The sequence below is a fragment of the Lupinus angustifolius genome, chromosome LG12 (genome assembly GCF_001865875.1).
Source record: "Lupinus angustifolius cultivar Tanjil chromosome LG12, LupAngTanjil_v1.0, whole genome shotgun sequence".
Lineage (NCBI taxonomy): Eukaryota > Viridiplantae > Streptophyta > Magnoliopsida > Fabales > Fabaceae > Lupinus > Lupinus angustifolius.
Window position 1 is genome coordinate 17,716,564 of NC_032020.1, and position 25,574 is coordinate 17,742,137.

The window sequence follows — 25,574 nt, forward strand, 5'->3', positions numbered from 1 at the left end:
ATATTTTGGTGAAGCTAATTTTTTAGGTCTATCCCCAATGTGTATATGGCCTCAGGGCCTCCTCCACAATTGGACAAGATGGTCTGAATCCTTCCCAATATTTGATCATATAATCCATCAAATACATGAATGTACTCTAAAAAGTGCAGATAATTAACAAATAAAAAATAAATAAATTTCATACTACATTGCTGAAGACTTTTTCTTTGAGACCACCAAAGGTATTCCCTCACCTTTTTGGGTAAAGAATTAATCCTTTTGGGATTCGTGGATGCTCCTCCAACAAGTGTCGCTCTCCGGAATCAAACCTTCAACCTTAGGAATCCACCCAAATAAAATAATGAGAAGAGATACACAAATCCCACTAAATATAAATCCCCTTTAACCCAAAATCAATCTGTATTGGACAGTGACATTCAAAATTCTGGCTATCCTCTAATGTACAACTGGATGAAATAAAACCATCAATCAGCACTATGAGGACCAACATTGACCCGCATCAGGTGGATTACATAGTACAACGCCCAACATCTCTGCCAAGTTTGTGGAAAAATACTGAAAGTTGACAAAAAAAACATATAGGATAGTTAAGAAAAACATTAATGTAATTAGTGAAACGAAAGATAGAATGTGTGATGAGTTATACAAATCTCTAGTTACCAGAGGACTAGGAAGAAGTGTTCATAGACTTGCAAATGGTAGAGAGAGAAAGATAAGAGACTTGATCCAAAGTGAAATGCATTAAAGACGGGGATAAATTTTTTTGGTGAAGGAGAAATATATTAAGAAAAGATGGAAAAAATATTTGAAAGATTTTTCAATGATATTGATGATTCTTTACCCTGATAGACTAATTATCAAAGAGACACATCAAAATTATACAATTCTAGAATTAGGAATAGATGGATGAAGGAGAAAGTTATGTTAGCTCCCATTATAAAAAAGATGATAGAATTGTGCCTTGGGTGATTTGAACATGTGTGTAAGAAACCATTAGAAGCTCTGATAAGGAGAGTAGATCGAACAACGGTTATTGTCATTTCTAGAGACATGGGGAGACTAAAAAAACCATAGGCAAATATTAGAAAATAATAATAGATTAGTATTTTGTCAATAGACATGATTTATGGCAAAAACATTATGATATCGTTTGAATCCATCCCAACTAATTCAAATGTTCCACTCTTTGAAGGTTCAAATCTATCAGATTAGATTCTCATTAATTCTTTTGCCCTTATATCTTTCTACTAATGTTATTCACCATCCTCCCTTCCCAAGTCTCCTGCTTCATTTTCTAAGATCTTGTCTACCAAGGCATCAAGCATCAACATAGATGATCAAACCAGTATAAAATATCTTTTCCAGCTTTCAGATGAAACAAACTAACCAAGTGAATATTTCCATTTCAAAATCATCCCTATAGATATCAAACTTCAACTTAAAGATTCTACATATTCTTAACTATGTTGCACTCATTGAATGCCATAAACAACTCTCTTACTTTAGAATCAGAACTCTCAAGTCTACTCCGAATGCCATATATTACAATTGGGCATAAAATACAGATATCAGGACATCTAAGCTCCCACAAGTGTCAGTGCCGCAAGCTAAACATATAGAGAAAACAATATTTTTTTGGGGGAAACACATCGGAGTATTTATATCCAAACATTTCAAAATCATCATTAATTTCATTTCAATCGAGCAGAGCAGCCCAACTTCTGGAAAGATTGAACATGAAATTTTAAAAATGAGAAATTAGTTGAACATTTGAACCTACTAATGGAATAAACAGGGCATGCAATACTTACCAATAAGATGGAAACCTTTGAAACTAATTTCATTTAGGGTCCACATTATCTGTGAGAGAAGATACTGCATTACTATCTTCAGATATCTCTGGCAAGAAAGACCTCTCCGGCAAAGCATGGACAAGTTCTTCATTTTCAAATACTTGCTTTCGGTAAATTCTATGCAAACGGCCAAAAAGCTGCTTCTTCAATGATTCAAAAGCCTGATCCAATCTTTCAAGCTGCTCCATGGCATTTAAGTTATACAAGAACAAACCATAGTATAGATCAAAACTATCTCCGACTGTATTATCCATCAAACTCAACAAAGTTTCATAGCCCTTGGTGTTGATTGGTGTTGCTTCCAACTTCAGTCTTTCTAAAATTCTTCCTGTGGTGTGTGTAATGAACTGAGATCCAGCTGCATGCCAATCATGTTCAGCACATGACATTTCAACCATCTGGCACCCTTCGCTAGCAAAAATGTTAAGAAACTGATCACACCGTGATATTCTAGATTCATCTCTTACTACTCTGACTTTATCAAAAACAAAAGGAAGACCCTGCCACCCATTTTTTCCACTCTCTGGCCCAAACATAGGATGAGTACAGAGAATATCAAAATAAGGTGGTAAATGTTGAAGAAACAAGTTTCTTGGAAATTCTTTGACAGAAAGTACATCAACAAACAAAGTGCTTCTCTTCAGTCTCTGCACGGGCAACGATTTAAGAACTTTCTCAGTGGAAAGGATGGAAGTGCAAAGTAAAATCACCTCTGGATGCTGTTCACAAAGATCGTCTGCATCACTGAAATAAGAAACCCTCAATTTCTGAGCCATGGCAGAGTAGTCAGATCGAGAGTATGCTAGCACTTCATGACCGAGATGAACAAAAGTTTTTGCAAGGAATTGACCGAAGTTGCCAAAGCCAATGACCGCAATCTTGAGCTTCGAGTTCTCATTAGACTGGCTGGAATTGCTTGACTTATTTAGTTGAGCAACATCATGGAATCTGAAGATCAGCATAAAATGCAACTATAAATTACACCTGGTTGGAAATACCAACCCAAAAAAAAAACAAAAAACAGTGATGATGTTAATGGTCGCTGTGAATGGTCATTACTCAATAGCTATTGAATTGGAAAAAAAACTCTTCAGCCTTGTTCCACCACATGAGGATTCGGTCAATTGAAATAAGAAAACAGCAGAAATCAAACCAATAAAGTTAAGTTGCTCTACACATATATTCTCCCCTAATGTATCCACACAAAAACAATGACAAATTCATCTAATCTAATGTACTAATTAAGTAAACAACATTGACTTTTTTAAGTTTAAAAACAGATACCTATCATCTTTGGGGGATAATATGTGGGCAGATCCATTCAGATAGTACTTCGACAAAGCGTAGTTGTTATCTTGCATACTTTGCGATTTTCCAGCATTTTCAAACAATTGCTCCCTTACAACATGATGCAACCTCCCAATGAGTTCTTTCCTCAAGTCCTCAAAAGCAAAGTTCAACTTCTCCAACATCTCCAAAGAATTCTTATTAAACATAAAAAGACCATAATAGAGATCAAAACTATCACCAGCAGTATTTTCCACCAAATCCAACAAACTCTCATACCCCTTAGTATTAATAGGAGTTGACTCCAAATTCAACCCTTCCAAAACCCTCCCAACAGTGTGAGTTATAAACTGCGACCCTGCGGCATATATATCGTGATCGCCGCAACTCATCTCAATCATTCTACACCCTTCTCTCGCAAACACATTCAGAAACTTTTGACACCTAGCTATTCTATGATCCTCATCCAAGATTCGAACTTTGTCATACATAAAGGTGAGACCTTTCCAACCATGTCTCCCACTCTCAGGTCCAAACATGGGGTGTGAACAAATAATGTCAAAATAATTAGGCAACACTTCAAGCAATAGATTTTTTGGAAATTCTTTCACAGAGAGAACATCCACGAACAATGTGCTACGCTTCAATCGCTGAAACGGGAGAGAAAGGAGAACTTTTTGGGTTGAGATTATTGATGAACATAGAAGAATCACTTCTGGGTGTTCTTCACATAAATCATCAGGGTTATGAAAAAACGTGACACCCATTTGGCGAGCGGCGATTGAGTAATCGGAGCGGGAATAGGCGAGGACGGTGTGGCCCTGACGGATGAGGGTGGCGGCGAGGAACTGACCGAAGTTGCCGAAGCCAACAATGGCGATTTTGAGTTTCTGGGAATTGTGAAATTGGATAGCGAGTTTGGATTCATGGTCGAAGCTTTGAGCTGCATCAATGGCGCGAATGCGAAGGGTTTTGGGGGAAGAGACATTGGTGTTGTTATTTTTTAGGGAGAAATGAAGAAAAGAGTGTTTGAATTGAAGAGGGTGTGGATTAATGGAATACAATGAAGATTTTAATTGCGGAGGGTAAAAGGTTGAAGAACATAGCATATTTGCTGAATTGGATTTTGGATCCAAATTATGGAGATACAAAGAAAGTTGATGATGGTTTATGCTGGGGAATCTTAATTTCAATGACAAGTATTTAAATGAGGACAAAACCTCCAACACAAAATATGACACACATTTTCATTACTGCATCATTCTCATACACACCTTAGTCACCCTCACCTTAAGCATGAATCGAGTTGGATCGAATAAAACTCGATTCTAAATATGATTCACAATGATTTTTAAACTTGAATTTCCTTCTAGAATTGAGAGTTTATCTAATTTTAAATATTTGTCGAACTAATTTTTTAGTCTGAATTCGTTCATTGACATTAAATATAATACATTTTCTTTTTCTGTTAAAGTTTTTTTAATATTATTTATTGTTGTGAATACGAAAATTGACATATAAAATGATTAAAAAAATTACATATGTGTATATTCGGTAAAAAAGATTACATATGAAAGACATGAAAATTTATGTACATCATGTATTTTGGTGCAAATAGATGTTAATATTGTGGATAGAGACTACTTATCCCAATTTAGTGTTGTCAATCAACTCCTATCCACTTATATTTAGAAATATGGATTTAAAGGATAACTAATCTAGTTCCCCGTATTATATACACATTTTAACCAGCATATCCGAAAGAAAAAAAAACAGACGTCATGGGTCCGATAAGTTTTTCTTCATCTAACCCTAAATATTAAGTGAAATAAGTTTCTAAAACTAAATACATCCTAAACCTCGTAAAAGTCTATCATGTAGGAATTCAACTAAGAGCAAGATAAATGGGATGAGCATGATGTAGAGGCACCCTATGAGCATTTAGGCACGTCCACAATTCTATAGTTCATGATAGTGGTTAAACATAACTAATAACATTATATATACTAGAGTGTGGTGATAGACACCAACTTGTCATATCACATTTTTTTAATTTTTGGTGTCAAATATTTAAGTTTTAGTATTTTTTGTATTTAATGTACTTTATATTACATTTCTTTATCTTTATATTATATGGGTTTTAGAAATTAAAGTGTTAAGAGTTAAATAAGAAATAAAAAATTACAGCATAAATAGTTACACAATATTTTCTCTTTATAATATTATTATTATATATAAATACATATACATATATTCCCAAACACCAACTGTGATAGGAATTAAATTGACCCGCTCAATAAAGTATCAAACGTATCAGTAAATTATATATCAAATGTATCAGTTAAGCATGGAGAAAAATGTGTCACCCATGGAACTCGCGGTTGCATTTACTTAGGTTATATAGATCTTGAAATTTGTTCTAGTGTCTGATTGTTGCAATAAAAAAAATATAAGTCTAGGGTTCCGGTCAGTCTACTCTAATACCGATAAGATAATTATAGAATCAATGGTAATAATGATAAAAAATGAATAGGAGAAAATATAACGATAATATAAAAAACTCGTATACTATTAGTGTATACATTTCTCCTCAATTATATAAGACATGGTACATTAAAAATCATATTTGTCAAAAGAAACATTATCTTTTTTATTTGTAACATGTTTAAATAATTGTTAGGAAAAAAACATATTATCATTTTATGGAAATATAATGATTCACATAATTTAAATTAGTTAGTAAATATAAACCATTAGATTATCATAAAAATAATGACTAAGATATGCAGTATGGGATTAGTAAAGTTCAGTTAAACCATTATAGTATTATATTCGTAATAATATATATATAATTAACCAATATATTTTTTAATTAGTAAAGTACAGTTAAACCATTATAGCATCATATTTGTACACTCACCAATTATACTAAAAAATTGATAATACTTCCTAGTATTATAATCGAGAAAGCATGAGCAATTTGCAAAGATGCAATATGATCAATATAATAAGGTTTGTCAAGTGTAAGAAAATTACCCATTCATGGAAAGATAGTAAATTTCATCCACCCTTTTACAAGGAAAATTTTCTCAGCTAGGAGGAACTAAAATACTACTCATACTCTTGTTTGTTGAGGTGGAAAGATAAAACCAAAAAAGGAAAGAAAATATAATAGGCAATAACTGAGTTAAAACTAATAAATAAAGAAAAATGCATGGATAGAAGGGTGTTGATTTTTGCATGCTGAAACAAAACCACTGATGCTCTTGAATTGTTCTGGATGAAGAATCTTAGATCTTGAAAAGTAAGCCACCATGTGTAGCAAAGAAAGGAGCAAAGACAAGAGATTCAACAGCCATAAGCTTGATGAGGATGTTAAGTGATGGTCCAGATGTATCCTTAAGAGGGTCCCCAATGGTGTCACCAATAACAGCTGCTTTGTGTGGATCTGACCCTTTTGGACCAAGGCTTCTTGCATGCTCAGAAGCACCAGCCTGTTTGTTACACAATCCATATCATTCATTCATTTACATTAATTAGACCATAACAAAATTTAATCATGTACACCATCATAAAAACTTTACCTCAATGTACTTCTTGGCATTATCCCAAGCACCACCGGTGTTCGAGGCTGAGATAGCAATCTGAAAACATGGTGCAGAACAAATGTAAAAGTCAAGCAGCTAATAAAAGAAGCTAGGGCAGCCAGATAAAAACAAACTTGATTTTGCAAAATTTGTTTTGGGTAAATTGAGTTTGTAGTAAAGTGTTCAGTATTCAAATGTTTTTATTCTAAGAATAAGTTTGTAGTAAAACTCGGTATAAGTTTCAATCCAACTCAAAAGCTACTTCTTATCTCTTCCTTGTTAAACCATGGTTTTGATAGCATATCGATTTTGCTATAAAATTGTCAAGAATGATGGCATGAATTCCAAATCATGATTACATATTCAAATGGGATTTTAGATGGTTCAAACATGTAGCCAAAGATGCTTAATAAACCGGGGTGTCTTTAACATTACCTGTACACCAGACACCAGAGATCCAGCGAGGACACCAGAAAGTGTTTCTACGCCAAAAAAGATCCCAACAATGAGGGGAGTAAGCATGACAAGAGCACCAGGTGGTATCATTTCTTTAATGGAAGCATCAGTTGAGATCTTGACACATGTAGCATAGTCGGGCTTAGTAGTTCCCTCCATCAAGCCTGGAATGGTATTGAATTGCCGACGTACTTCCTCAACCATCTTCAAAGCAGCTTTTCCCACACTCTTCATTGTCATCGCAGAAAACCAGTAAGGAAGCATGGCACCCACGATTAAACCAATAAAAACCTTTGGAGTCAACACATCAACTGTTGTAATAGCAGCTCGGCTCACAAAGGCACCAAAGAGGGCCAATGACACAAGGGCAGCGGATCCAATGGCAAAACCCTAAAACAGATTAATGAGATATCAGGCATCTACCAGGATAAGTGACGCTTCAATAAACTTCAAGAATAAGAGTGAAAGTGAATATACAATGAAGAAAACCCAAACCTTTCCAATAGCAGCAGTCGTGTTTCCTGCAGCATCAAGAGCATCAGTTCTCTCTCGGATTCTGTGACTCATCCCAGCCATCTCAGCAATACCTCCAGCATTGTCACTGATTGGACCATATGCATCAATGGCCAACCCAGTGGCTATGGTACTCAACATCCCAAGTGCAGCAACAGCAATACCATACATGGCAGCAAAACTGAAACTAACAAAAATACTAACTGCAATGGCAAAAATTGGAATAATGACAGACTTGTATCCCAAGGCAAGGCCAAAGATAACATTAGTAGCAGCACCCGTCCTACAGGAATCTGCAACATCTTGCACAGGGCTGCAAAAGCAGGTCGGAAAATATCAGTCAAGGTAAAATATAATGATACACTAAAGTAAAAATGCAAAATATGATCCGAAACTGCTTACCTATATGCATTGCTGGTATAATACTCAGTTACAAATCCGATAATAAGCCCTGCCCAGAGACCAACAGCAACACACAAGAATAGCTGCCTGCAAACCAAAAATAACCCCATGACTCCATAAGTCCTAATTTAAGATAATTTATCATTCATTATTTTATTAATAGACAATAAGACATTGTTGAATGATTGCTTCAATGGAAAAGTAAATCCTAAAAGAAGCTAATGAGACTTACCAGTTCTTGACAACTTTCTGCACTCCAAAATTGAAGATAGTAAATGAAGATGGGAGTGCAACCCAACTAACAATTGCAATCCCAACAGTCATAAACACGGTGGAAATAATGAGCTGTTTTTTCAATGCTGGCTCTATTTCCTTAACAGCCGTGATCTCAAAAAAGTCAGTCGCAAATAAGGTGGTAAGCAAGCAGACGAGGATACCCACAGAACTGATAATGAGAGGATATAACATAGCAGTAAACTCGTGATTCACCCCAAAAGATGAGATGGAAGCAACGACAAGAGCAGCACAAGATGACTCAGCATATGAACCAAAAAGATCAGAACCCATGCCAGCAATGTCACCAACATTGTCACCAACATTATCAGCAATCACCTGAGTGCACAATGATTTGTTAGGATATAAAAAAGAATTAACAAATAAATATTTAAAATGATTCAGGAGAGCTAGTTTTAGGGTGTTTTTCTTACAGCTGGATTTCTAGGGTCATCCTCAGGAATGTTCCTTTCAACCTTGCCAACAAGATCAGCACCAACATCAGCAGCCTTAGTGTAGATACCTCCACCAACTCTTCCAAAAAGTGCCATGGAAGAACCACCAAGACCATAACCAGTGATGGCCTCAAAAAGACCACCCCAGTCGTCGCCATAGTAAATCTTGAACAGGTTGATGGTAATGTAAAGAACCAAAAGACCGTTTGCAGCAAGGAGAAATCCCATAACTGCACCAGATCTAAATGCTACAATAAAAGCCTTTCCAACACTCTTTCTAGCTTCCAGTGTGGTTCTTGCATTAGCATAAGTTGCAATTTTCATTCCCAGGAAACCAGAAATAACTGATGTGATGCCACCAAGAAGAAATGCTATAGTGCTGAAAAGGGCAGTGGCAAGAGCTGGCTTACAGATCTTAGTTTGATCATAAGTGCAAGGCTGGTGGCTGGTGCTGAATCCTTCCACAGAGCCAAGGAAAACGAATATCAAGACAGCAAAAGCCACCATGAAGATTCCCACATATTTATATTCGGTGAAAAGGAACGATGTTGCACCTGTTAATGTTCAAAAACAAATTAGTCAGTGAAACATTCTACACCCTCCACCAACAAACCTAATTTAGAATAAGAATAGAGGGTAGATACCAGTGGTTGGGAAAATATCCACACAAAAATAAAAAGATAATAAGGATTGAGAAAAAATGCAGATGTCTTACCAAGCAATGGTTGTAACTAGTACCAATAGTGTTAAATTGTCAATTTTAAACATAAACTGACTAAGACTATTACGTTATGAGGGGGAAATGATATTAGGTTGTAAGGTTAAATTTTATGAAGCAAATTAGAGTTTATTGTAAGTGAAACCTTGCAAATTTATAGGAAGTGACAAAAGGAAAATGTGAAAAGTGTGCCCATCTAGAAAAGGGAACTGCCCTTACAATTTCAGAAATGACAATGGTCTTAGAAACTCAAGTCTCTCACAAAGGATCAGACACTACCCAAACCTTTTCAATAAAGCTACCAACCGATAAATAAACACAACACATACAGCTCAAACCGAAAATCAAAGGCCAAATTCATATGGAATGTAAAAGTGTGTAACTTTGCAACGGTAACTTATTATCGAACTATATATGCATGGAGTCATTTTCCATAACTATGACATGAAGTGAAAATGTTGAGACAAAAGACATAGCAAAAAATAACGAAACTAATTTTATGGCAAATTACTGTAATATTTGGACACGTGGGTCCAAATTCCATAACCAACATCAATCCATCATTTAATGATTCAAAAAAATTAGGGTTCAATTCACATCCTATCTAGCTGGCTCAAAAATGTTTCAGATTTCTTGAGATAAAACAATTATACTAAATAAACATGGCGAAGTTCAAAATGACACTCGAACACACAGCATCAAACACCAAGTACAAAGGCTGCAACTTGCTAAAAAAGCTTGTTTTCCAACCTGACAAGGTTCGCATGCTCATCATGTGAAGAAAAATTCAAATCAAGAGCTTTCAGAATCAAAATACAAACAAGACATGCAGAACCACAACAAACACTATCCAGTAAATTCAAATCCCTACCCACATAATAATTTCATCTTCCTTAAATATTTTTTTATAGTATGGAGATAAATACAAAGATAACAGTTCATGGGTAGATCTCAAAATCCCAAAAACACAAACTTTACGGGAAAAAAAACAAATTTTCAGTTTTAGAAAGAGAAAAACCTTCAGAGATAGCGTTTTGGATTTCGGCGCATTTGAGAACAACGTTATGGTCATTGATACCTTCTTCTTCTTCGATGAGGTAATCATTGTAACCATTCTTACCAGCAGAGTTGGGAGAAGCGTCTCTTGCAGCAGTGAGCTTAACCTTAGAGACAAGAAACCATTGAAAAAGAGCGAAAATGATTCCAATGACAGCACAAACAGGGATCAAAATCTCGGTTCCGAGATCTGGGAGAATAGGTGCAACCATAGCTTTGGGTTTTGTTTTCTTTCAGTGAAGAAGAAAGAGAGAGCAGAACAAAGAAATGGGAATGATGTGATTTGAGTTGAGTTGATAAAGGGTTTTATTTATGAGCAAAAGATGTATCTCATGGTTTATAAGTTTTATACATTATCATTTTATTATCCATCTATCATTACTATTTCATTATTGTTGACTTTCCAACAACAAAAAATCAAATGAATAATAGATAATAGGATGTATATGTATAAATTTTTACACTATCAGTATATAGATTTTATACTTTTGCTCTTTATTTATTTATATTTATAGAGTAAATTACACTGATACCCCTAAGTTTTAGTAAAATTATACAAATCACACCTCATTTTTTGTTTATTTAAAAGATTAAGCTTATTTTTTATATCTTATACATAGAAAATAAATACATTTAATAGTACAAACAATTAATTATCAAACTAGTCACTACAATTTATCTCAATAACTCATCGTAGCCCTTGTGTCCATTTGTCTCTTGCACTATTAATAAATGTGTCACTCTAACTACACATGTGACGTTTTCTTTATTTTCCTACGTGGATTTTCAAAATCACAAATGAAATTATATTCGAAGAAAAATATATCTTTCCGTCTTCTTTCCTCTTTCACCAGATCCAAAAAATATTTATTCATTTCAATTGTTCAAGATTTCCGTATGCATTATATTAGTCATTGTTTCGTCTTCTTCTTTCTAACATGCGCCTCCACCACCATCAATTATATAAAGTTCATGTCCACATTATTTGTGTAAAGTTCATTTGCACATTGTTCATATGAAATTCCAAATTATTGACTTCATTATCCTTGTGATTTGTGAGAGAAAGCATAATGTTATAAGAAACAACATATTTAAAATTGCTTCATTTTAATTTCTAGTACAAGTACTATACAATTGAATCATTGCACCAATTTACACATACAAAACCTTTCAACTTCAATGTACATATATTCCATTAGTTTGGGCATTTTGTCAAATAAATTGTAAACAACTAACATACACCCACTTAGAAAAGAAAATAATATATACATATTGCATATAAATTCATCCAAATGCTTCACAATTATCGCGATTAGAATCATTCCCACAGTTTGTGTCATTCCATATGTCATGAACATGGAATGATACAAACTGTATAAGATGATTGATGAGTGAAAGAGTGGTAGTTGGGGCCAACGTTAGTTACGAAGATGAAAAGTGGGGACTAAGAAAAAATGAATACTAAGTTGAGAATTCATTTTTTTGAGACAAATGTGATACACACATAAATGTTCAAAGGACTCAAATGAGTATTACTTATTATGTAATTTTAACTATTTTTTAAGATAATTCAAAACATTAATTATAATGGACTATATATACCAGAGTACCCTTTTATTATCTATCCACAAATAACATATTTATTTTACTCATTACTTTATTATTTTTTTATTCGGTCCTCACAAATATATTAATTCATGAGTTTGACATATTTTAACTATCATTAAAAAATAGTACATGCGATTCAAAAAAATGTTTTATTTATGCCACCTAACTCGGTCATATACAAGAGCTTGTTCAAATCCGTCCAAAACATTTTCTTCTTTGTCAAATAAAATTTTGTTTACATATTGAGCATGATCCGACCCTACTTATTTATTTAATTTGACTCGATTATGATTGAGTCTAAATAGGATTGCGTCCTATCAAATCTAGGACTATGTTCGGGTTAAAAGATAGACCAATATAATATTTAGGATTGTGTATGGGACAATTATGACGCTTCCTCATTCGTCTTATGGTCACTCACTTGTCATATTTGTATTGTCTCTAATAACATCTACATGATCAAAAATATCATTGATTTCCTAATTTTTATGATATATACATGATTAATGATATATATATATATATATATCATTTCATATGTGAAATTACATATCTATAATAAGTAGAATATTCAGAGAACTTTATCTAAAAGAGATATGCGTTCTATTTAGTTGGATCAAGGTATTTAAAATCAAATTAACTTGATGTCTAGGACCAGATCTAAGTTAAAAAATAATAATCTTATCAACATTTAGGATCGGGTAAAAGACAAAATTTAGGTGACTTATACTCATTGTAGACAGCAGGGCACAAAAATGGAGGGAGAGTATTCTGGTGCTTCCTAGTTTCCATTCTCTATTTTAACTCATACTTTGCCTTGAAGAATTTCTCCTCGTCTTCATCCCCATGTTTACTAATAACTAGAAGTTGTTAATGGTTTATGCTCAAATTCATGGTAAATATTAGAGTAATTAAAGAATGCTTATTCCTTAATCTAAAATGAGTAAAATCATTATTTCCCAGTTTGTTTTTACTTTGTAGTTCGTGGTGTGATACGATCCAAACCTACATTTTAACCTCATTCAAGTATATTATGGAAAAAATGGAGGTGTGAATGCTAACACTGGCACATGATACATGGGCCTAATTAACACTTTGACAGCACCAACTCGATTGTCAATTCTAGCTAAAAAGACATCACAAGTTTCTTTTATTCAATATGATGTGTGATTGTGTATTAATTAATGAGAAAACATGTTTCACGCCACCATACATAAGATGTAATATATAATGAAATTTTTTGAGAATTTTATATACATTCAACCCACCATTAATCATTCATTTTTAATTGTTATTAATTTTTAAAAAACTACAAATAAATGAATGATAGATGATGCACAATTATATATAAATATTTACACTTATAACACTCTAATATATCTTCTTATCAATTGCACTAGCTGTGCAAGATATTATTTGATTGCTAACTATACCAAAAGAAAAAATCAAACATTCAATTTGTAATACTGAGAGAACTGAGAGAAGAATCACACACCCAACAATGATTAGTTATATGAGGAATGAATACTCTAACATTAGATTCAGTAGTGATACCCCTAATATTTGAAAAATGTGAACTTATAACATTAGATTTAGCTTTTTAATACCCAAGGCAATATCCAGCTACGTATTATCCTTTTTGTAGATATGTTAATAAGTGCACTAAGAAATGGTTTAAAGAATAAAAAAGTAGTCCTAAAAAATTAAGTTCAACATTTTGACTCTTAGCCTTATGATCAATCTTAAGGAGCCAATTTGGGAATATAATCTTTCCTTTTGAGGAGGATGAGCCTGATTCTACACTACAAAATGAGGTGTCTTAGAATTTGAGTTGTTTACTGCTATCAAGATACAAATTCAGTAAATCAACAAGGTATGTATATGAGTGACAAATTAAGAATCACGGTAAATTGGTTGGGGTATCCACTTGAGATGCAAATTCAAAAGGCCAGATTTTGCACCTTCTAGCTCAAAACGTTCTTTGTATTCACCCTCCAATATCACCCTTGTAAGGGTCAATATTACTCTGCCCACATAATCCTGCATCCATCATAAAATTATCAACTTAAAAAGCCCTGTAGACTAAGTAGTAGATAGTTATATGCACTTTTTTTGCACCATGTATAAATATAATACTGCTTTCATATGTTGGTATAATGTACTATATCAACAGTGGATTCTTTTATTGATCTAATACTAGTTAACTAGTTATTAAGACATCAAGGGAAAAAAGGCAAACTTAGTACTAAGTGATGAAAAGAATTTACCTTTCCAAATGTGTCATGGTCATAAACTTCAACCATTAGCATATCATGTAACCCATCCTCGACAACAAAGTCAAATGTTTGATTCCAAACAGGATTCAAGCTGTCATTAACAACCTGAGAAATTAACAAATTTTCACGGTCAAGTTCGTAATCTGTTGGTACATAGTTAAGCCACAAAATAAGAAAGAAGAAACAAACTTACAATGCAAGTAATGGATATCCTCTCCCAATTCCCCTAAACCCACCCAAGAATAAAGGAAAAAAGATCTAAGAAGAGATAATAAAGTAGATGCTATTTTTGGTTCTTTGGTCAATCAAAATCTTACCCTGGTCTTGTTTTTAGTTCCTCCTTTCTTCAAGGTAAGAACAACAAAAGGATCAGATTTCCCCATGAGATCTGTTGCAGGCAAGTCTTCACCAGATATCACAGTAACAGAAAGGACTCCTCTAATGATAACCTCCCTTTTCTTCTGTGTATCTGCATTTTCATTTCCATTAGACTCGGTTCCATTATTTGAACTTTTAAGAACCTTTTCCAAGGAAGTCATTGAGTGGTCCGGAGCAAATGGGTTGTTAAAGTCATTCTGCACGCCGTAAGGATAGTACAAAAGCTCCAAATGTACCTAAGCAAAAAGAGCAACAATCAACAGAAAAGACAACATATTTATTATGTTAGACATGGAAAGTACATTTTTTTATACATTTTACACACTAAGAATGAATATAATAAGCTTTTGGTTACTGAATTTTAGTTTTAGTCCCTATAATTTACCTTTTTGTGTCTTTGATCCTTATTTACTCCAAAATTTTGGTTTTAGTCGATAGTGATAATTGAACACCAACATGTGACACATGTCATACTAATTGATGAGTAGCCAGTTGTGGTGCTAACACATCATCGACAAGGACCAAAACCAAAATGATCAATTAAAGTAGGGACTAAAAGAATTGGAGGGACTAAAAATCAAAATTGTCTATGTTTAGGGGGACTAAAAACATATTTAAGCCAATATAATAAAATCATATTGACTAACTACTTTTGAACTATGGAATGTGACGTATCTCCACTTCAAGAGAGATGTGTGTATGTCTCAAGCATGGGACAGACTACTAGGATCCAATCGCAAGGTATGAGGCTTGAGTTCACTTCAGGAAGTGTTAGAATCTGGTTAGAATCATATGACCGATTCTGTACATGGAGCAGCGAACCCAATATTTCATCTTATATTTTATATGAAGAAGCTAAGACCAAGTGACAATCAAGAAGAATAGGATGATGATGACTCATAATATATTTTATCCATAGAAAAAGACATAGAAAGAACCTGAGATTTAAGGCCCTTACAAATGCAATGTATGTAATTTTTTTTTTGGACACTATAAAAGCAAAGAAGAACGGTATCACACAATATTTGCTAACAATTGGTTGGTTTTAGAGTGATCAAAACCAATTAGAACCCTGAATTTCATAAACAACGGAAATGGGAGATATATGATAAATTAGTTTATCAAGTTTAGCTTTATTTAGCAGTAGAGATGCTGCTAAATGAATTGGATTCAACTAACTTATTAATTGTCGGAAAGCACAGATTCTCTATGTGGGAGTTAAAATACTAAACTCCGCAGTCATGGAATACTACTCACCGAAACCATAACTCAATAAACTATCAGTAATTTTGATCTAGCCATATATAAGGATTCTTACCTTCCCTCTATTCTTGTTATCTCTTTGGATCTCCAAATCCTTGACCAGCTTCAACCACACTTCTTTTACTTTACCAGGCTGAAGTTCACTAAGCCTTACGTGAGCACATCCAAGCAAATCAGACGACCCCAAACCCTCGGAATCATAAAGTTTAACCGTCAAGTGCTGAGTGGACACATCTTCAACAATAAATTCAAAGTGTTCATTCCAAATTGGATTCAAATCATTGTTCTGGAGGAAGAAAACAACATAATGTCAGTTCTTCAGAATTGAGAGACAATAAATGCTTGAGAGAGAGAAAACATAACTAACTTACAATTGTCTTGCTAGTTTTTGTTCTGTCACGTATAGGTCGTACATATAATACAGCATACGGATCTGATTTCCCAATGATATCCTTGTTTACCAACTCCTTTGCTTGTACAAGTTTTACTTCTAGCACCCCAACAGGCTTCAATTCCAGATCACTGAACATGGAAATGAAGTAAGGTTCAAAATGGCAAATCTATGGTATAACCAGCCGAAGCCCTAGACAACAGTAAAAGTAATCCACTTGAATTGGCGTCACAGCCAAATTGAATGGTCAATGGATTTACACATGCGGACCATGCTTAAAGCAAACTGGAGTTACATATTTCCAAAGCCACCGCAAGTCTGGCATTTACACATATCTATCAGCATTACGGCTCACTATTTCATATATGATAATAGGTAGAGCCATAACTTGTATAATGGAAGTGGATGCAGAATCTTCAATACAGCTCATTGGCAGTCATTATTTTTATAATTACATAATTCTGAGAATAAATCTTTCGATGATTCCAACTCTTTGACACAAGCAGTTAAGGATTTTACTCAGAATCTTAGGGAACGTATTTTACTCAACTGCATTATAAACTTTAGAATTTATCCACAAAAACCCCAGAACATCAATTAGTGGAAGCCAGGCAATAGCAAAAAGGAAAACAATGATAACATTGAAGTGTAACTGCGTAATTCTTCTCTATACAGTTGAATACCTGTAATCTCCAGGCAAGATGGGTATAACTTTTCTCACAGGCCATGTAATAGAATCCTCAACAGCATCCCGAATTGCCCCCTGTAATTTAATTTACTAGACGTGATTATAAAAAAAACATCTAGATTTGAGAGATCAAAGTAATTTATCTACAATTAGGGAAGTGAAAAAATAGAAGCAGAAAAGGAAGAAAAGGAAAGAATAATAAGCTCAGCTAACTGGTTTGTTCGTTAAAGATCACCATAGTATACAATATAAAGACAAATAAAAATATTGCCGTACAGATGCTAGATACATCATAAGTAACAAAGTTACATGCAAACATATAAAAAAATAAGCACAGTGATGACAGTGTTATTTACTTTTTTATGTATATAAAACCAGTTACATCATAACATTCCTCCGATTCTCTTCATTGATAGTGAAGACTGCAAAGCTAAAACTCAGTTACAGAAGTTAAATAAAAAATTGGCTTCCCCAAAATGAAGTAAAATGATTACAAACTTATCGGTGTTCCTTTTTAATGTGTAATAAACAGTGAAAACCATGCTACTACTAAATTTTGATAAAAGTCAAGTCATAGCACAACAATCATGAAAATCTATAGAAGCGTATCATTAACAGAAAACAGGAGTAGTCCAAACCTCAATTGCATCGGATAATCCGGGGATTGTTGACATGTCGCCACCAATGACTTTCAGTGTAAAATCCAACTTTTTCTGAAAGTTAAAATATAATGAAATAATTAATTAAGTATATTGCACGTGTGTGCCCACATGAGCCTAATATCTATGTAAAAATATGGCCTGAGAAGTGGTTATTGTCTGAACATAGAATGTGTGAAAGGAGAGCATTGCTAGGAGTTGGTGTGAATGTATTTGAGCACATTGAAGAGATGAAGCCATGAGCAGAGAGGCTGTTTTTGTGACTGGCACAATTAAGCAAGTTACAAGGCAGCAATGTGACCATTGTTCCAAGCCTCACTCAATATTTTAAATACATGTCTAAAATATTCTATTCATGGGACTAATGCAATTATTTAAGTAAGTTATTGGACAATATGTCGCAAATCACATACCCTTAATTAATCTTAATTGAAATGGACCTCAAAGGGGTGTTTGGCCCCATTGTACAACAACAACAGAATCTATTGAAAGCCTAATACTGATGCAGGTACCTTAAAACAAGCAGTAAAATATGAAATAGTGGTGTGAAACCATACCTTTTGCCGTAAAGAATAGCTAACAGCACCAAAGCCAGGAAACTCATCCACCAGTGGCTTAAAAATCAACCTGAAAACGCCCGTAAATCCAATATTTTTCACCTGAACAGGGAGTATAAGAATGCAAGATCAACTATAATCACTTGAGTCGTAAACCTCGCCAACTTAGAATACATTATCGTGCCCAACTGACTTATGTCTAAGTCTACATTCATAAAGCTTTCTGTCAAGGACATTCTTAGATTTTCAACATGTGTTAACAATAATACAAAGGTAGGAGGATGTGAATCATTCTTACACTCTCTCAGATGGCATCAATCCTTGCATCAATGGGTTACTATTTCTATTTATGTTACACTAAAGAACTAATAAGTCTAAAGTTGCATTCAGTTACATAGCTAAATGATAATATTTCTTATTAAAATGTAAGAATTTTCAAATGCTACATTAGTTTAATTGAATGAAAAGAAGAGACATTATTTCACAAAAAATGTAGTTGTGTACCTGAACTGGTAGAGCAACACCAACTAGAGTTTTGATATCTAGTATAATACTTGGATTGCCATCCCAATTCATTTCTAACTCCATTGTAACACCTTCCCCCGCATCTTCAATTATAGAAACTCCTACATAAGAATAACATAATCAACTTAGAAACAAAAACACAATCCTTAGCAACAAAAAGTGAATGAATAGAGAAGTGACTAACCTGTAAACTGGGGTGGTACAGTCCCAAGAGTGAGCTTAGAAAACTTGAGAGAAGACAAAATAAAGGGTCTATATTGTTCAAGAATGGGTTCCACAGAAGTTTTAATAAGCTCAGAAGCAGCCTAACATAACAAAATCGATTAATTTGAAGAGGAAAAAAAAGGGATTATAATTAAAATTAAAATTGAAATTGAAATAAAAATGAAATAAGAACCTCATTAACATAAGGCCAGATCTTAGTGAGATGAGAGTTAAGCCAAGTTAACTTCTGGGATTTAGAGAAGACAACCCAAGAAGGGTAAAACTGAGAAGGAAAGATTCTTCTAGAATCTTCCACTGTCATCTTTGCAAAAGCGGCAATAGTGGTTGCAAGCTGAGATCTTTGTTTGGAGCGAGAATTTTCGGAGCGAACGAAGCCAATAATGATGGCTAACCCCACTATTATTCCCATCACTACCCCAAATATGAAACCCATTCTACTGTGCTTTCTTCTTCAACAATAACCGACACAGAGATATAGATTTTGATGGAAATAAGGTATGTGATTCATATGAATACATGATTTCGTTGTAATGCTCAAGTTATAAGGTAAAAAATTCACTGTCGGGGAAGTCAGAAAGTCACTGTCGGTGAGATTTTCGTCAAAAACGATAAAAGTAAAAGTTCATTATCAGCGTAAAACACTAGACTTTGTTTATTAATTTCCAGAGTCAGATATTATAATCCTAACTTTACTACTGAATTTAATTGTATAATATATATGTATGATTAGGTTATTTATGTGGTTAATGCGTACATCATTTAAATATTTTTGAGTACTACTTCTATATAAGAATTGATAAATATAAGCATGTTCTATCATCTATATTGATTATGATGCGTTGAGAATAAAATTTCATTATGCAAGAAATCCTACATATATATATATATATATATATATCTTTTTCTCTTTTGACATTAACCCTTTAATAAGCAGTAATATAGTACAGTGATGTCCTAATTACATATCACATGTTGATACACGTCCATGTCTTATTAGTTTTTACCAAATAAACCTTCAATTATATATATCAAAGGGGTTAAAGTATTGTCCGCTGATTCCATTCTTATCACATTAAGTCCTTATACTCAACTCTAAGATGACAATTTCATAAATTTAGTTTATAATAAATAAATGGAAATTATTCATAAATTTATATAAATGGATGAAACCACATTTTTCAATCAATTTATATCCAACAGATTCAATACATTTATTTCATCCATATATCCTTTTGAATGGATTGGATGGATGACTATTCATTTTTTTTTCTTTTTAATTTGAACTAAAGTATTTGTTTAAGGAAAGAAATCTTTTATAAAATATTATTTAATAAAATATTTTTAAAAATTAATTTAAAAAATATTTTTAAAAGTGTCTTTTTAAAAAAAAAATCAATATTTAAATTTATTTGTAAAAACTATGAAAAACAACTGTGTATGTGAAGTCAGATATACTATATTGTGAGATCGTGAATTTTTTTTGTGTTCAATCATGAATAAAAATATTATACCAATCCTTAGTGAAACTTTTTGACAAAATGTTTTGATAAAAAAATATTGTTGAGGGAATCTTTTAGTAGAAATAGAGTAGTTTATATTACTAGTATCAAAACTGGTTCGTGCTGGCTGATCTCTAATCGATCTTAATATCGCTACGATACAACATTTATACCGGTCATAGAATTATACAGGTAAAAACTAGTCATATCGACTGGTTTTCAATTGAATCGTACTGGTCATACTGACTGGTTTCATTTAAAATTCTTTTTTTTAATAAAAATGATTTACTTTAATCAAAATATTGTTATGGGTGATCAAATACACTACTACTACTAATGAACGTTGGTTCAAGTGGTACATGTTAGCAAGGTCTCAGGTTGTCGATGGAAAAAACGTTCGTTTGGAGAGTTAGCCCCAGTACCTATGGATGTTTTCGGCTCGGACAGGATTGTCTCCGGTGCGAAGATACCTGTGAGAAACCAAAAAAAATACACAACTACTATATTTTTATACATTTAAAACATGGTATACAATATACATTTTTAACAATGATATAAATAAAAATAGTTATTGTCTTTTTTATTGATTTTTCAACATTAATATTAGTATAAAATATATGTATATCTAACTTTATCGGTATGCGATTTAATTAGTGAATCACTGATTGAATCTCCATACCACTATACTAGTACTCTGTGTGGTACAGTATTAATAACATTGATTTATATTTTGCATATTGGGTTTGTATAGCCAAATTGAGTCTCCATGTTATTTTATGAGAAAAATATTTTTTGTTTTTATTTTTTTGATGGATTGGGTATGCATCCAATATACACATGGTTATCTACTAGATATAATTGATGACGACAACAAAGTTGAGTCTGGTACAGTATGAATTCATCTATTATCAACCCTACCTGTTAGATTATATTCATTAGCTCTAACGATAAATTTGAATGGATTTTGTATAATTTTGTCACCTCTACCTTGACTAATTTAGGGTCACTTGGCACACATGTCACAATAGTGGCCCAGAATTTGAAGTTGTGAAAGTCTTCCCCTCAAGCAGAAGACAAGAAAGAAACATAAAACCTTTGAAGTTAAAACAAACAGTCCTTGACTATTGAAAACACGTGCTATTTTGTCTGTTGTTCGTTATGAATAAATAAAGTCATATTAAAGGAAGACCTATATAAAAATAAACTTCACTTCATAATGATGGAAAAACAAATCATGTTTAGATAGGCTTAAAAAAAGAAACTACAGCACTGGATTCACAATATCATCAACAACATCATCAAGTTTCACTAATTATTCTCTCCTTGCACTCTTAAGGTAATCTGCCCTTATTGTCCACAAGTGCTCTACCACCGATTTCATGTCCGGTCGATCTGCTCGGACCGGTGCTGCACATTGAAATGCCAAATCAAAAATCTTCATCAGGACATCTCTATTTATGGCTTCTGCCATTAAAGGATCCACCAGTTCTACAAAACTCCCTTCATTGAACTTCCTAAAGGCCTGCACATAATTTGACTGCTTTCAAAATGAATGAAGACAACAAACTTTAGATCTAGGACTAAAATAATTACTGAGCAGCCGCAACTACAAATGCATTTTGTCACCAATACAAGATTAGATTAGCATATTTTTTTGTTCACTACATAATCCTCCCATGCATAAATGTCCAAAAGGTACAAGATTATACTATTGTTATTCTAAGGAGGCAATCAGTTAGTTCGATCGAATTATAAAATATCAGTTGACCATAGCGAAATGATGCAGGACTGCAGGAGCAAATAAATATTCGTGCGTGAATTTTTGTATGCCTTAAATTTATATAATCTTTTAGAAGTATATGAAAATTTAAATGTACAGCTAAAACTTGTAGAAACAAAAATGTAAAAACATGAAATCCATCTTAAGGAGAACAAATTATGAGCTTACCCATCTTAGTGTAACACGCTCTGCCACGGTTTTCTTTAACTCCACAGGACGCCGGCCTGTCACAATTTCTAAAAGCAAAATCCCAAATGAATAAACATCACTCTTAGGAGTGAGTTGGTTTGTCTTCATATACTCTGGGTCCAAATAACCAACTGTTCCCTTCACTTTGGTAGAAATGTGTGTTTGATCAGAGTTCATTGGACCAAGCTTTGCAAATCCAAAATCAGCAACTTTAGCTCGCATGCTTTCTGTCAGAAGAATATTGGATGATTTCACATCCCGGTGGATAATTTGCTTTTCTGTTCTAGGACAAGACAAAGGTTAGGCATCAACTGGAAGATACATTAGACTATAGGGAAATTGTGATGCATGAACATGCTAAAATAATAATAAGTTAAAACCAAACAAGTGATGAATTGTCCAAGGGAATAAACCAATCAGGAATTATGTTCTGTCAATACACATGGCTTCAACATACAAACAGCATATGCTTAGATTTGAAGTTGTTGTTTTTTTAACTCAGACTTCATAGCAACTATTTATACTCAAATTATCTAAAATGTAGGGTACAATAATCTTACCATTTGGCTTGTATGTGAAGAAAATGGAGAAGGTGAGAAAAATATCACAGAATAGAGGGATAACTGACCTGCATACTGATGCAGATAGGTCAAGCCATGAGCAACGTCAATAGCAATTCCAAGGCGCTGATTGAAATCCAGGATTTTTCCACGCAGACCTGCCGGTAAGATAGATAAGATATTCCATGTTAGGTTTACTTATTTAAAGACATGCATTGCCAAAGAATGGGGCATGATCTTACCATCCAAATGTTCTCGAAGAGTGCCATTTGGCACAAACTCTGTAATAAGTATGCGTTCATTTTCTTTGTCAATGTAACCTAGTAGCTTAACCAGATTTCGGTGATCAATTTTGGCCAGAAGTTCAACTTCACTGCGGAATTCAGTTCTCAAACTCTCAAATTGTTCCTATAAATTTTAGTCATAGCAACATAGAAAATAAGTACAACAATGTTTAGTTGTTAAAAATAGGTAGTGCAGTTCATTATACCGGAATATCGATACATAATTCCCTATTACAACAGAATCCTAAACTTTAATCTACATGTTAAGGGTCACTTCTTACCCTTTTTGCACGTTTTACAGCCACAACCACACTATCTTCTAACTCAGCCTTGTAGACAGTTCCAAAACCACCTTCTCCTATTTGTAATGATTCTGAGAAGTTACGGGTAGCTCTTACAACCTGACTCAGGTTGAGCTGTAATGAATCAAGTTTACCGAGTTTGGGAGACATTGAGAATCTTGAAGGACTGGGTGGCACGCGAAGAGGACTTGCTGGGACCTTAGCAGAAACTGGGTTTCCTTCAAAGGAGGAAACTGAATCCACTGCAGTAGCAAAATTGTTCATTACTTCATCAATCAAGTATACCGAAAACACAATCTTTAAAAAAGAAAAAGATTATGAGGTATATATTAGCAATGGAAACTGGAAATTCAATATACTGCGGTAACAGACTATTCGTTAAATCGAGCAGGTCAGAATTCCCCTACCCCTTTCCAAATTCATACATGAATGCACATGTCTGGCTAGGAAGTTATCCCCCACAAAGCCCAAAAACCTATGGTCAAAGTAGACAACTAGGTATAACCATCAACTCACTTGAATTTGGATCCTTGGCAAGAACAGCATGAGAAGTTGCTTCTCGTCTCTTCGCATAAAAGCAAGGACAAAGAACAACACAACATACTAACAAAGCCCCACCTGCAAAAATACCAACTTCGGAGGTTGGCAAAGGCTTAGAATCTCCTTGAGATGTGGTGGGTTTATTGCTTAAATCCTTTTGCAAAAGCTTTCTACCTGCTTTTGAAGGTAAATTTACTGCAAAGAATAAAATCCAATGTAAAGGTTGAAACTTGAAACTTAAAACTTAAAACATTGATTTCTGAAAAAGGTTAACTTGAAATATATAAAAATGTGGATAATTGCTATCTTTGCAAATTCATACCAAAATAAGCATCCAAGGCACAGTTGTTACTTCCAAAGTAGTCCTTCAAATCGCAGCCCTTTTCGATATACAATTGGAGGGCCTCACAGAAAGCAATTTCGTTCACTGCATTCTCATTTATGTAAAATATTTCTTCACCAAGAGAAGAATATGAATGAGCTAACCAATTATTGCCACAGTCCCTTGACTGCAAGATAACTGCAGAGCTGAAAATTGTTGACAATTTCAAGAATAGCAGCAAGAATGATGCAGCAGCAATAGCCATTCTTCTTAACTAACAAGTGCAATTCAATTCTTGTTCTTTGTACTAATTGAGAAAAAACATCTTCTTGATGTACACCTCAAAACCAAACAGAACCACTGGATTCCTGATCAAGTATCATACTTTATCATAAAATAGGAATCTTGATTACCTAGAACTTCAAACCCCTTAGTTTCACAGTTCCATAATATTGACAAAAAGGGGATTTGTTTTCCCCTCTCTGAAATATTCCCAGCAACAAACCAAGTTGTTAGCCCAATTCACTAAATTGGGCTACTGTGAATTGATGAAGCAACGATGAAAAAAGGTCAATTTAGTCAAAGTTCAATAATTTCAACAAAAAAATCAGTGTAAAAGAGAAATTGGCTTGTCTTAACTGTGCTTGGCTTTCAAAACCTGAAGTTGTCCTAAACCATGTAATAAAAAGGAGAAAAGAAGAAAACTTTGCAGTGAAGAGAAAGGAAATTTGATATATTGGGATGTGGGTAGTGCAAAAGAAGAGAGATTATGAGTTATGAGTTATGAGCACATTGCTGATGAGGAGAGAGAGGCGGCTAAGGAAAAACAATTATAAAGATAAATGAACCGAGTTCACACTTGATGTGTCACAAATAAACATAATAATATAGTAGATAAGAATCAACATTATTAATTCTTCATCATAGT

At 33.8% G+C, this 25,574-nt stretch overlaps 4 protein-coding genes across 5 annotated transcripts; all 4 read right to left on the reverse strand.

Annotated features, from left to right (window-relative positions):
- Window positions 332-4,338, reverse strand: LOC109362216 (arogenate dehydrogenase 1, chloroplastic). Of its 2 annotated transcripts, none has more exons than XM_019607859.1 (3): window positions 3,138-4,338; window positions 1,812-2,774; window positions 332-555 (listed from the first exon to the last, which is right to left on the reverse strand). In XM_019607859.1, the coding sequence occupies exons 1-2, from the start codon at window positions 4,247-4,249 to the stop codon at window positions 1,841-1,843; spliced, it is 2,046 nt and encodes a 681-aa protein (XP_019463404.1). In that variant the 5' UTR covers window positions 4,250-4,338; the 3' UTR covers window positions 332-555; window positions 1,812-1,840. The 2 variants fall into 2 exon arrangements, with proteins under 2 accessions (XP_019463404.1, XP_019463403.1); XM_019607858.1 differs by having other exon boundaries at window positions 1,812-2,801; window positions 3,138-4,337.
- On the reverse strand, window positions 6,424-10,882 carry LOC109362215 (pyrophosphate-energized vacuolar membrane proton pump-like). The gene is made up of 8 exons (XM_019607857.1): window positions 10,563-10,882; window positions 8,806-9,380; window positions 8,331-8,710; window positions 8,099-8,185; window positions 7,679-8,009; window positions 7,163-7,573; window positions 6,725-6,784; window positions 6,424-6,634 (listed from the first exon to the last, which is right to left on the reverse strand). The coding sequence occupies exons 1-8, from the start codon at window positions 10,810-10,812 to the stop codon at window positions 6,431-6,433; spliced, it is 2,298 nt and encodes a 765-aa protein (XP_019463402.1). The 5' UTR covers window positions 10,813-10,882; the 3' UTR covers window positions 6,424-6,430.
- LOC109362835 (synaptotagmin-5-like) lies at window positions 13,912-19,681 on the reverse strand. The gene is made up of 11 exons (XM_019608870.1): window positions 19,343-19,681; window positions 19,130-19,250; window positions 18,925-19,046; window positions 18,421-18,522; window positions 17,843-17,917; window positions 17,200-17,279; window positions 16,497-16,647; window positions 16,181-16,411; window positions 14,802-15,098; window positions 14,476-14,589; window positions 13,912-14,248 (listed from the first exon to the last, which is right to left on the reverse strand). The coding sequence occupies exons 1-11, from the start codon at window positions 19,601-19,603 to the stop codon at window positions 14,102-14,104; spliced, it is 1,701 nt and encodes a 566-aa protein (XP_019464415.1). The 5' UTR covers window positions 19,604-19,681; the 3' UTR covers window positions 13,912-14,101.
- Window positions 21,862-25,113, reverse strand: LOC109362810 (calmodulin-binding receptor-like cytoplasmic kinase 3). Its single transcript, XM_019608838.1, has 7 exons — window positions 24,647-25,113; window positions 24,301-24,519; window positions 23,764-24,026; window positions 23,441-23,606; window positions 23,267-23,356; window positions 22,618-22,916; window positions 21,862-22,191 (listed from the first exon to the last, which is right to left on the reverse strand). The coding sequence occupies exons 1-7, from the start codon at window positions 24,909-24,911 to the stop codon at window positions 21,982-21,984; spliced, it is 1,512 nt and encodes a 503-aa protein (XP_019464383.1). The 5' UTR covers window positions 24,912-25,113; the 3' UTR covers window positions 21,862-21,981.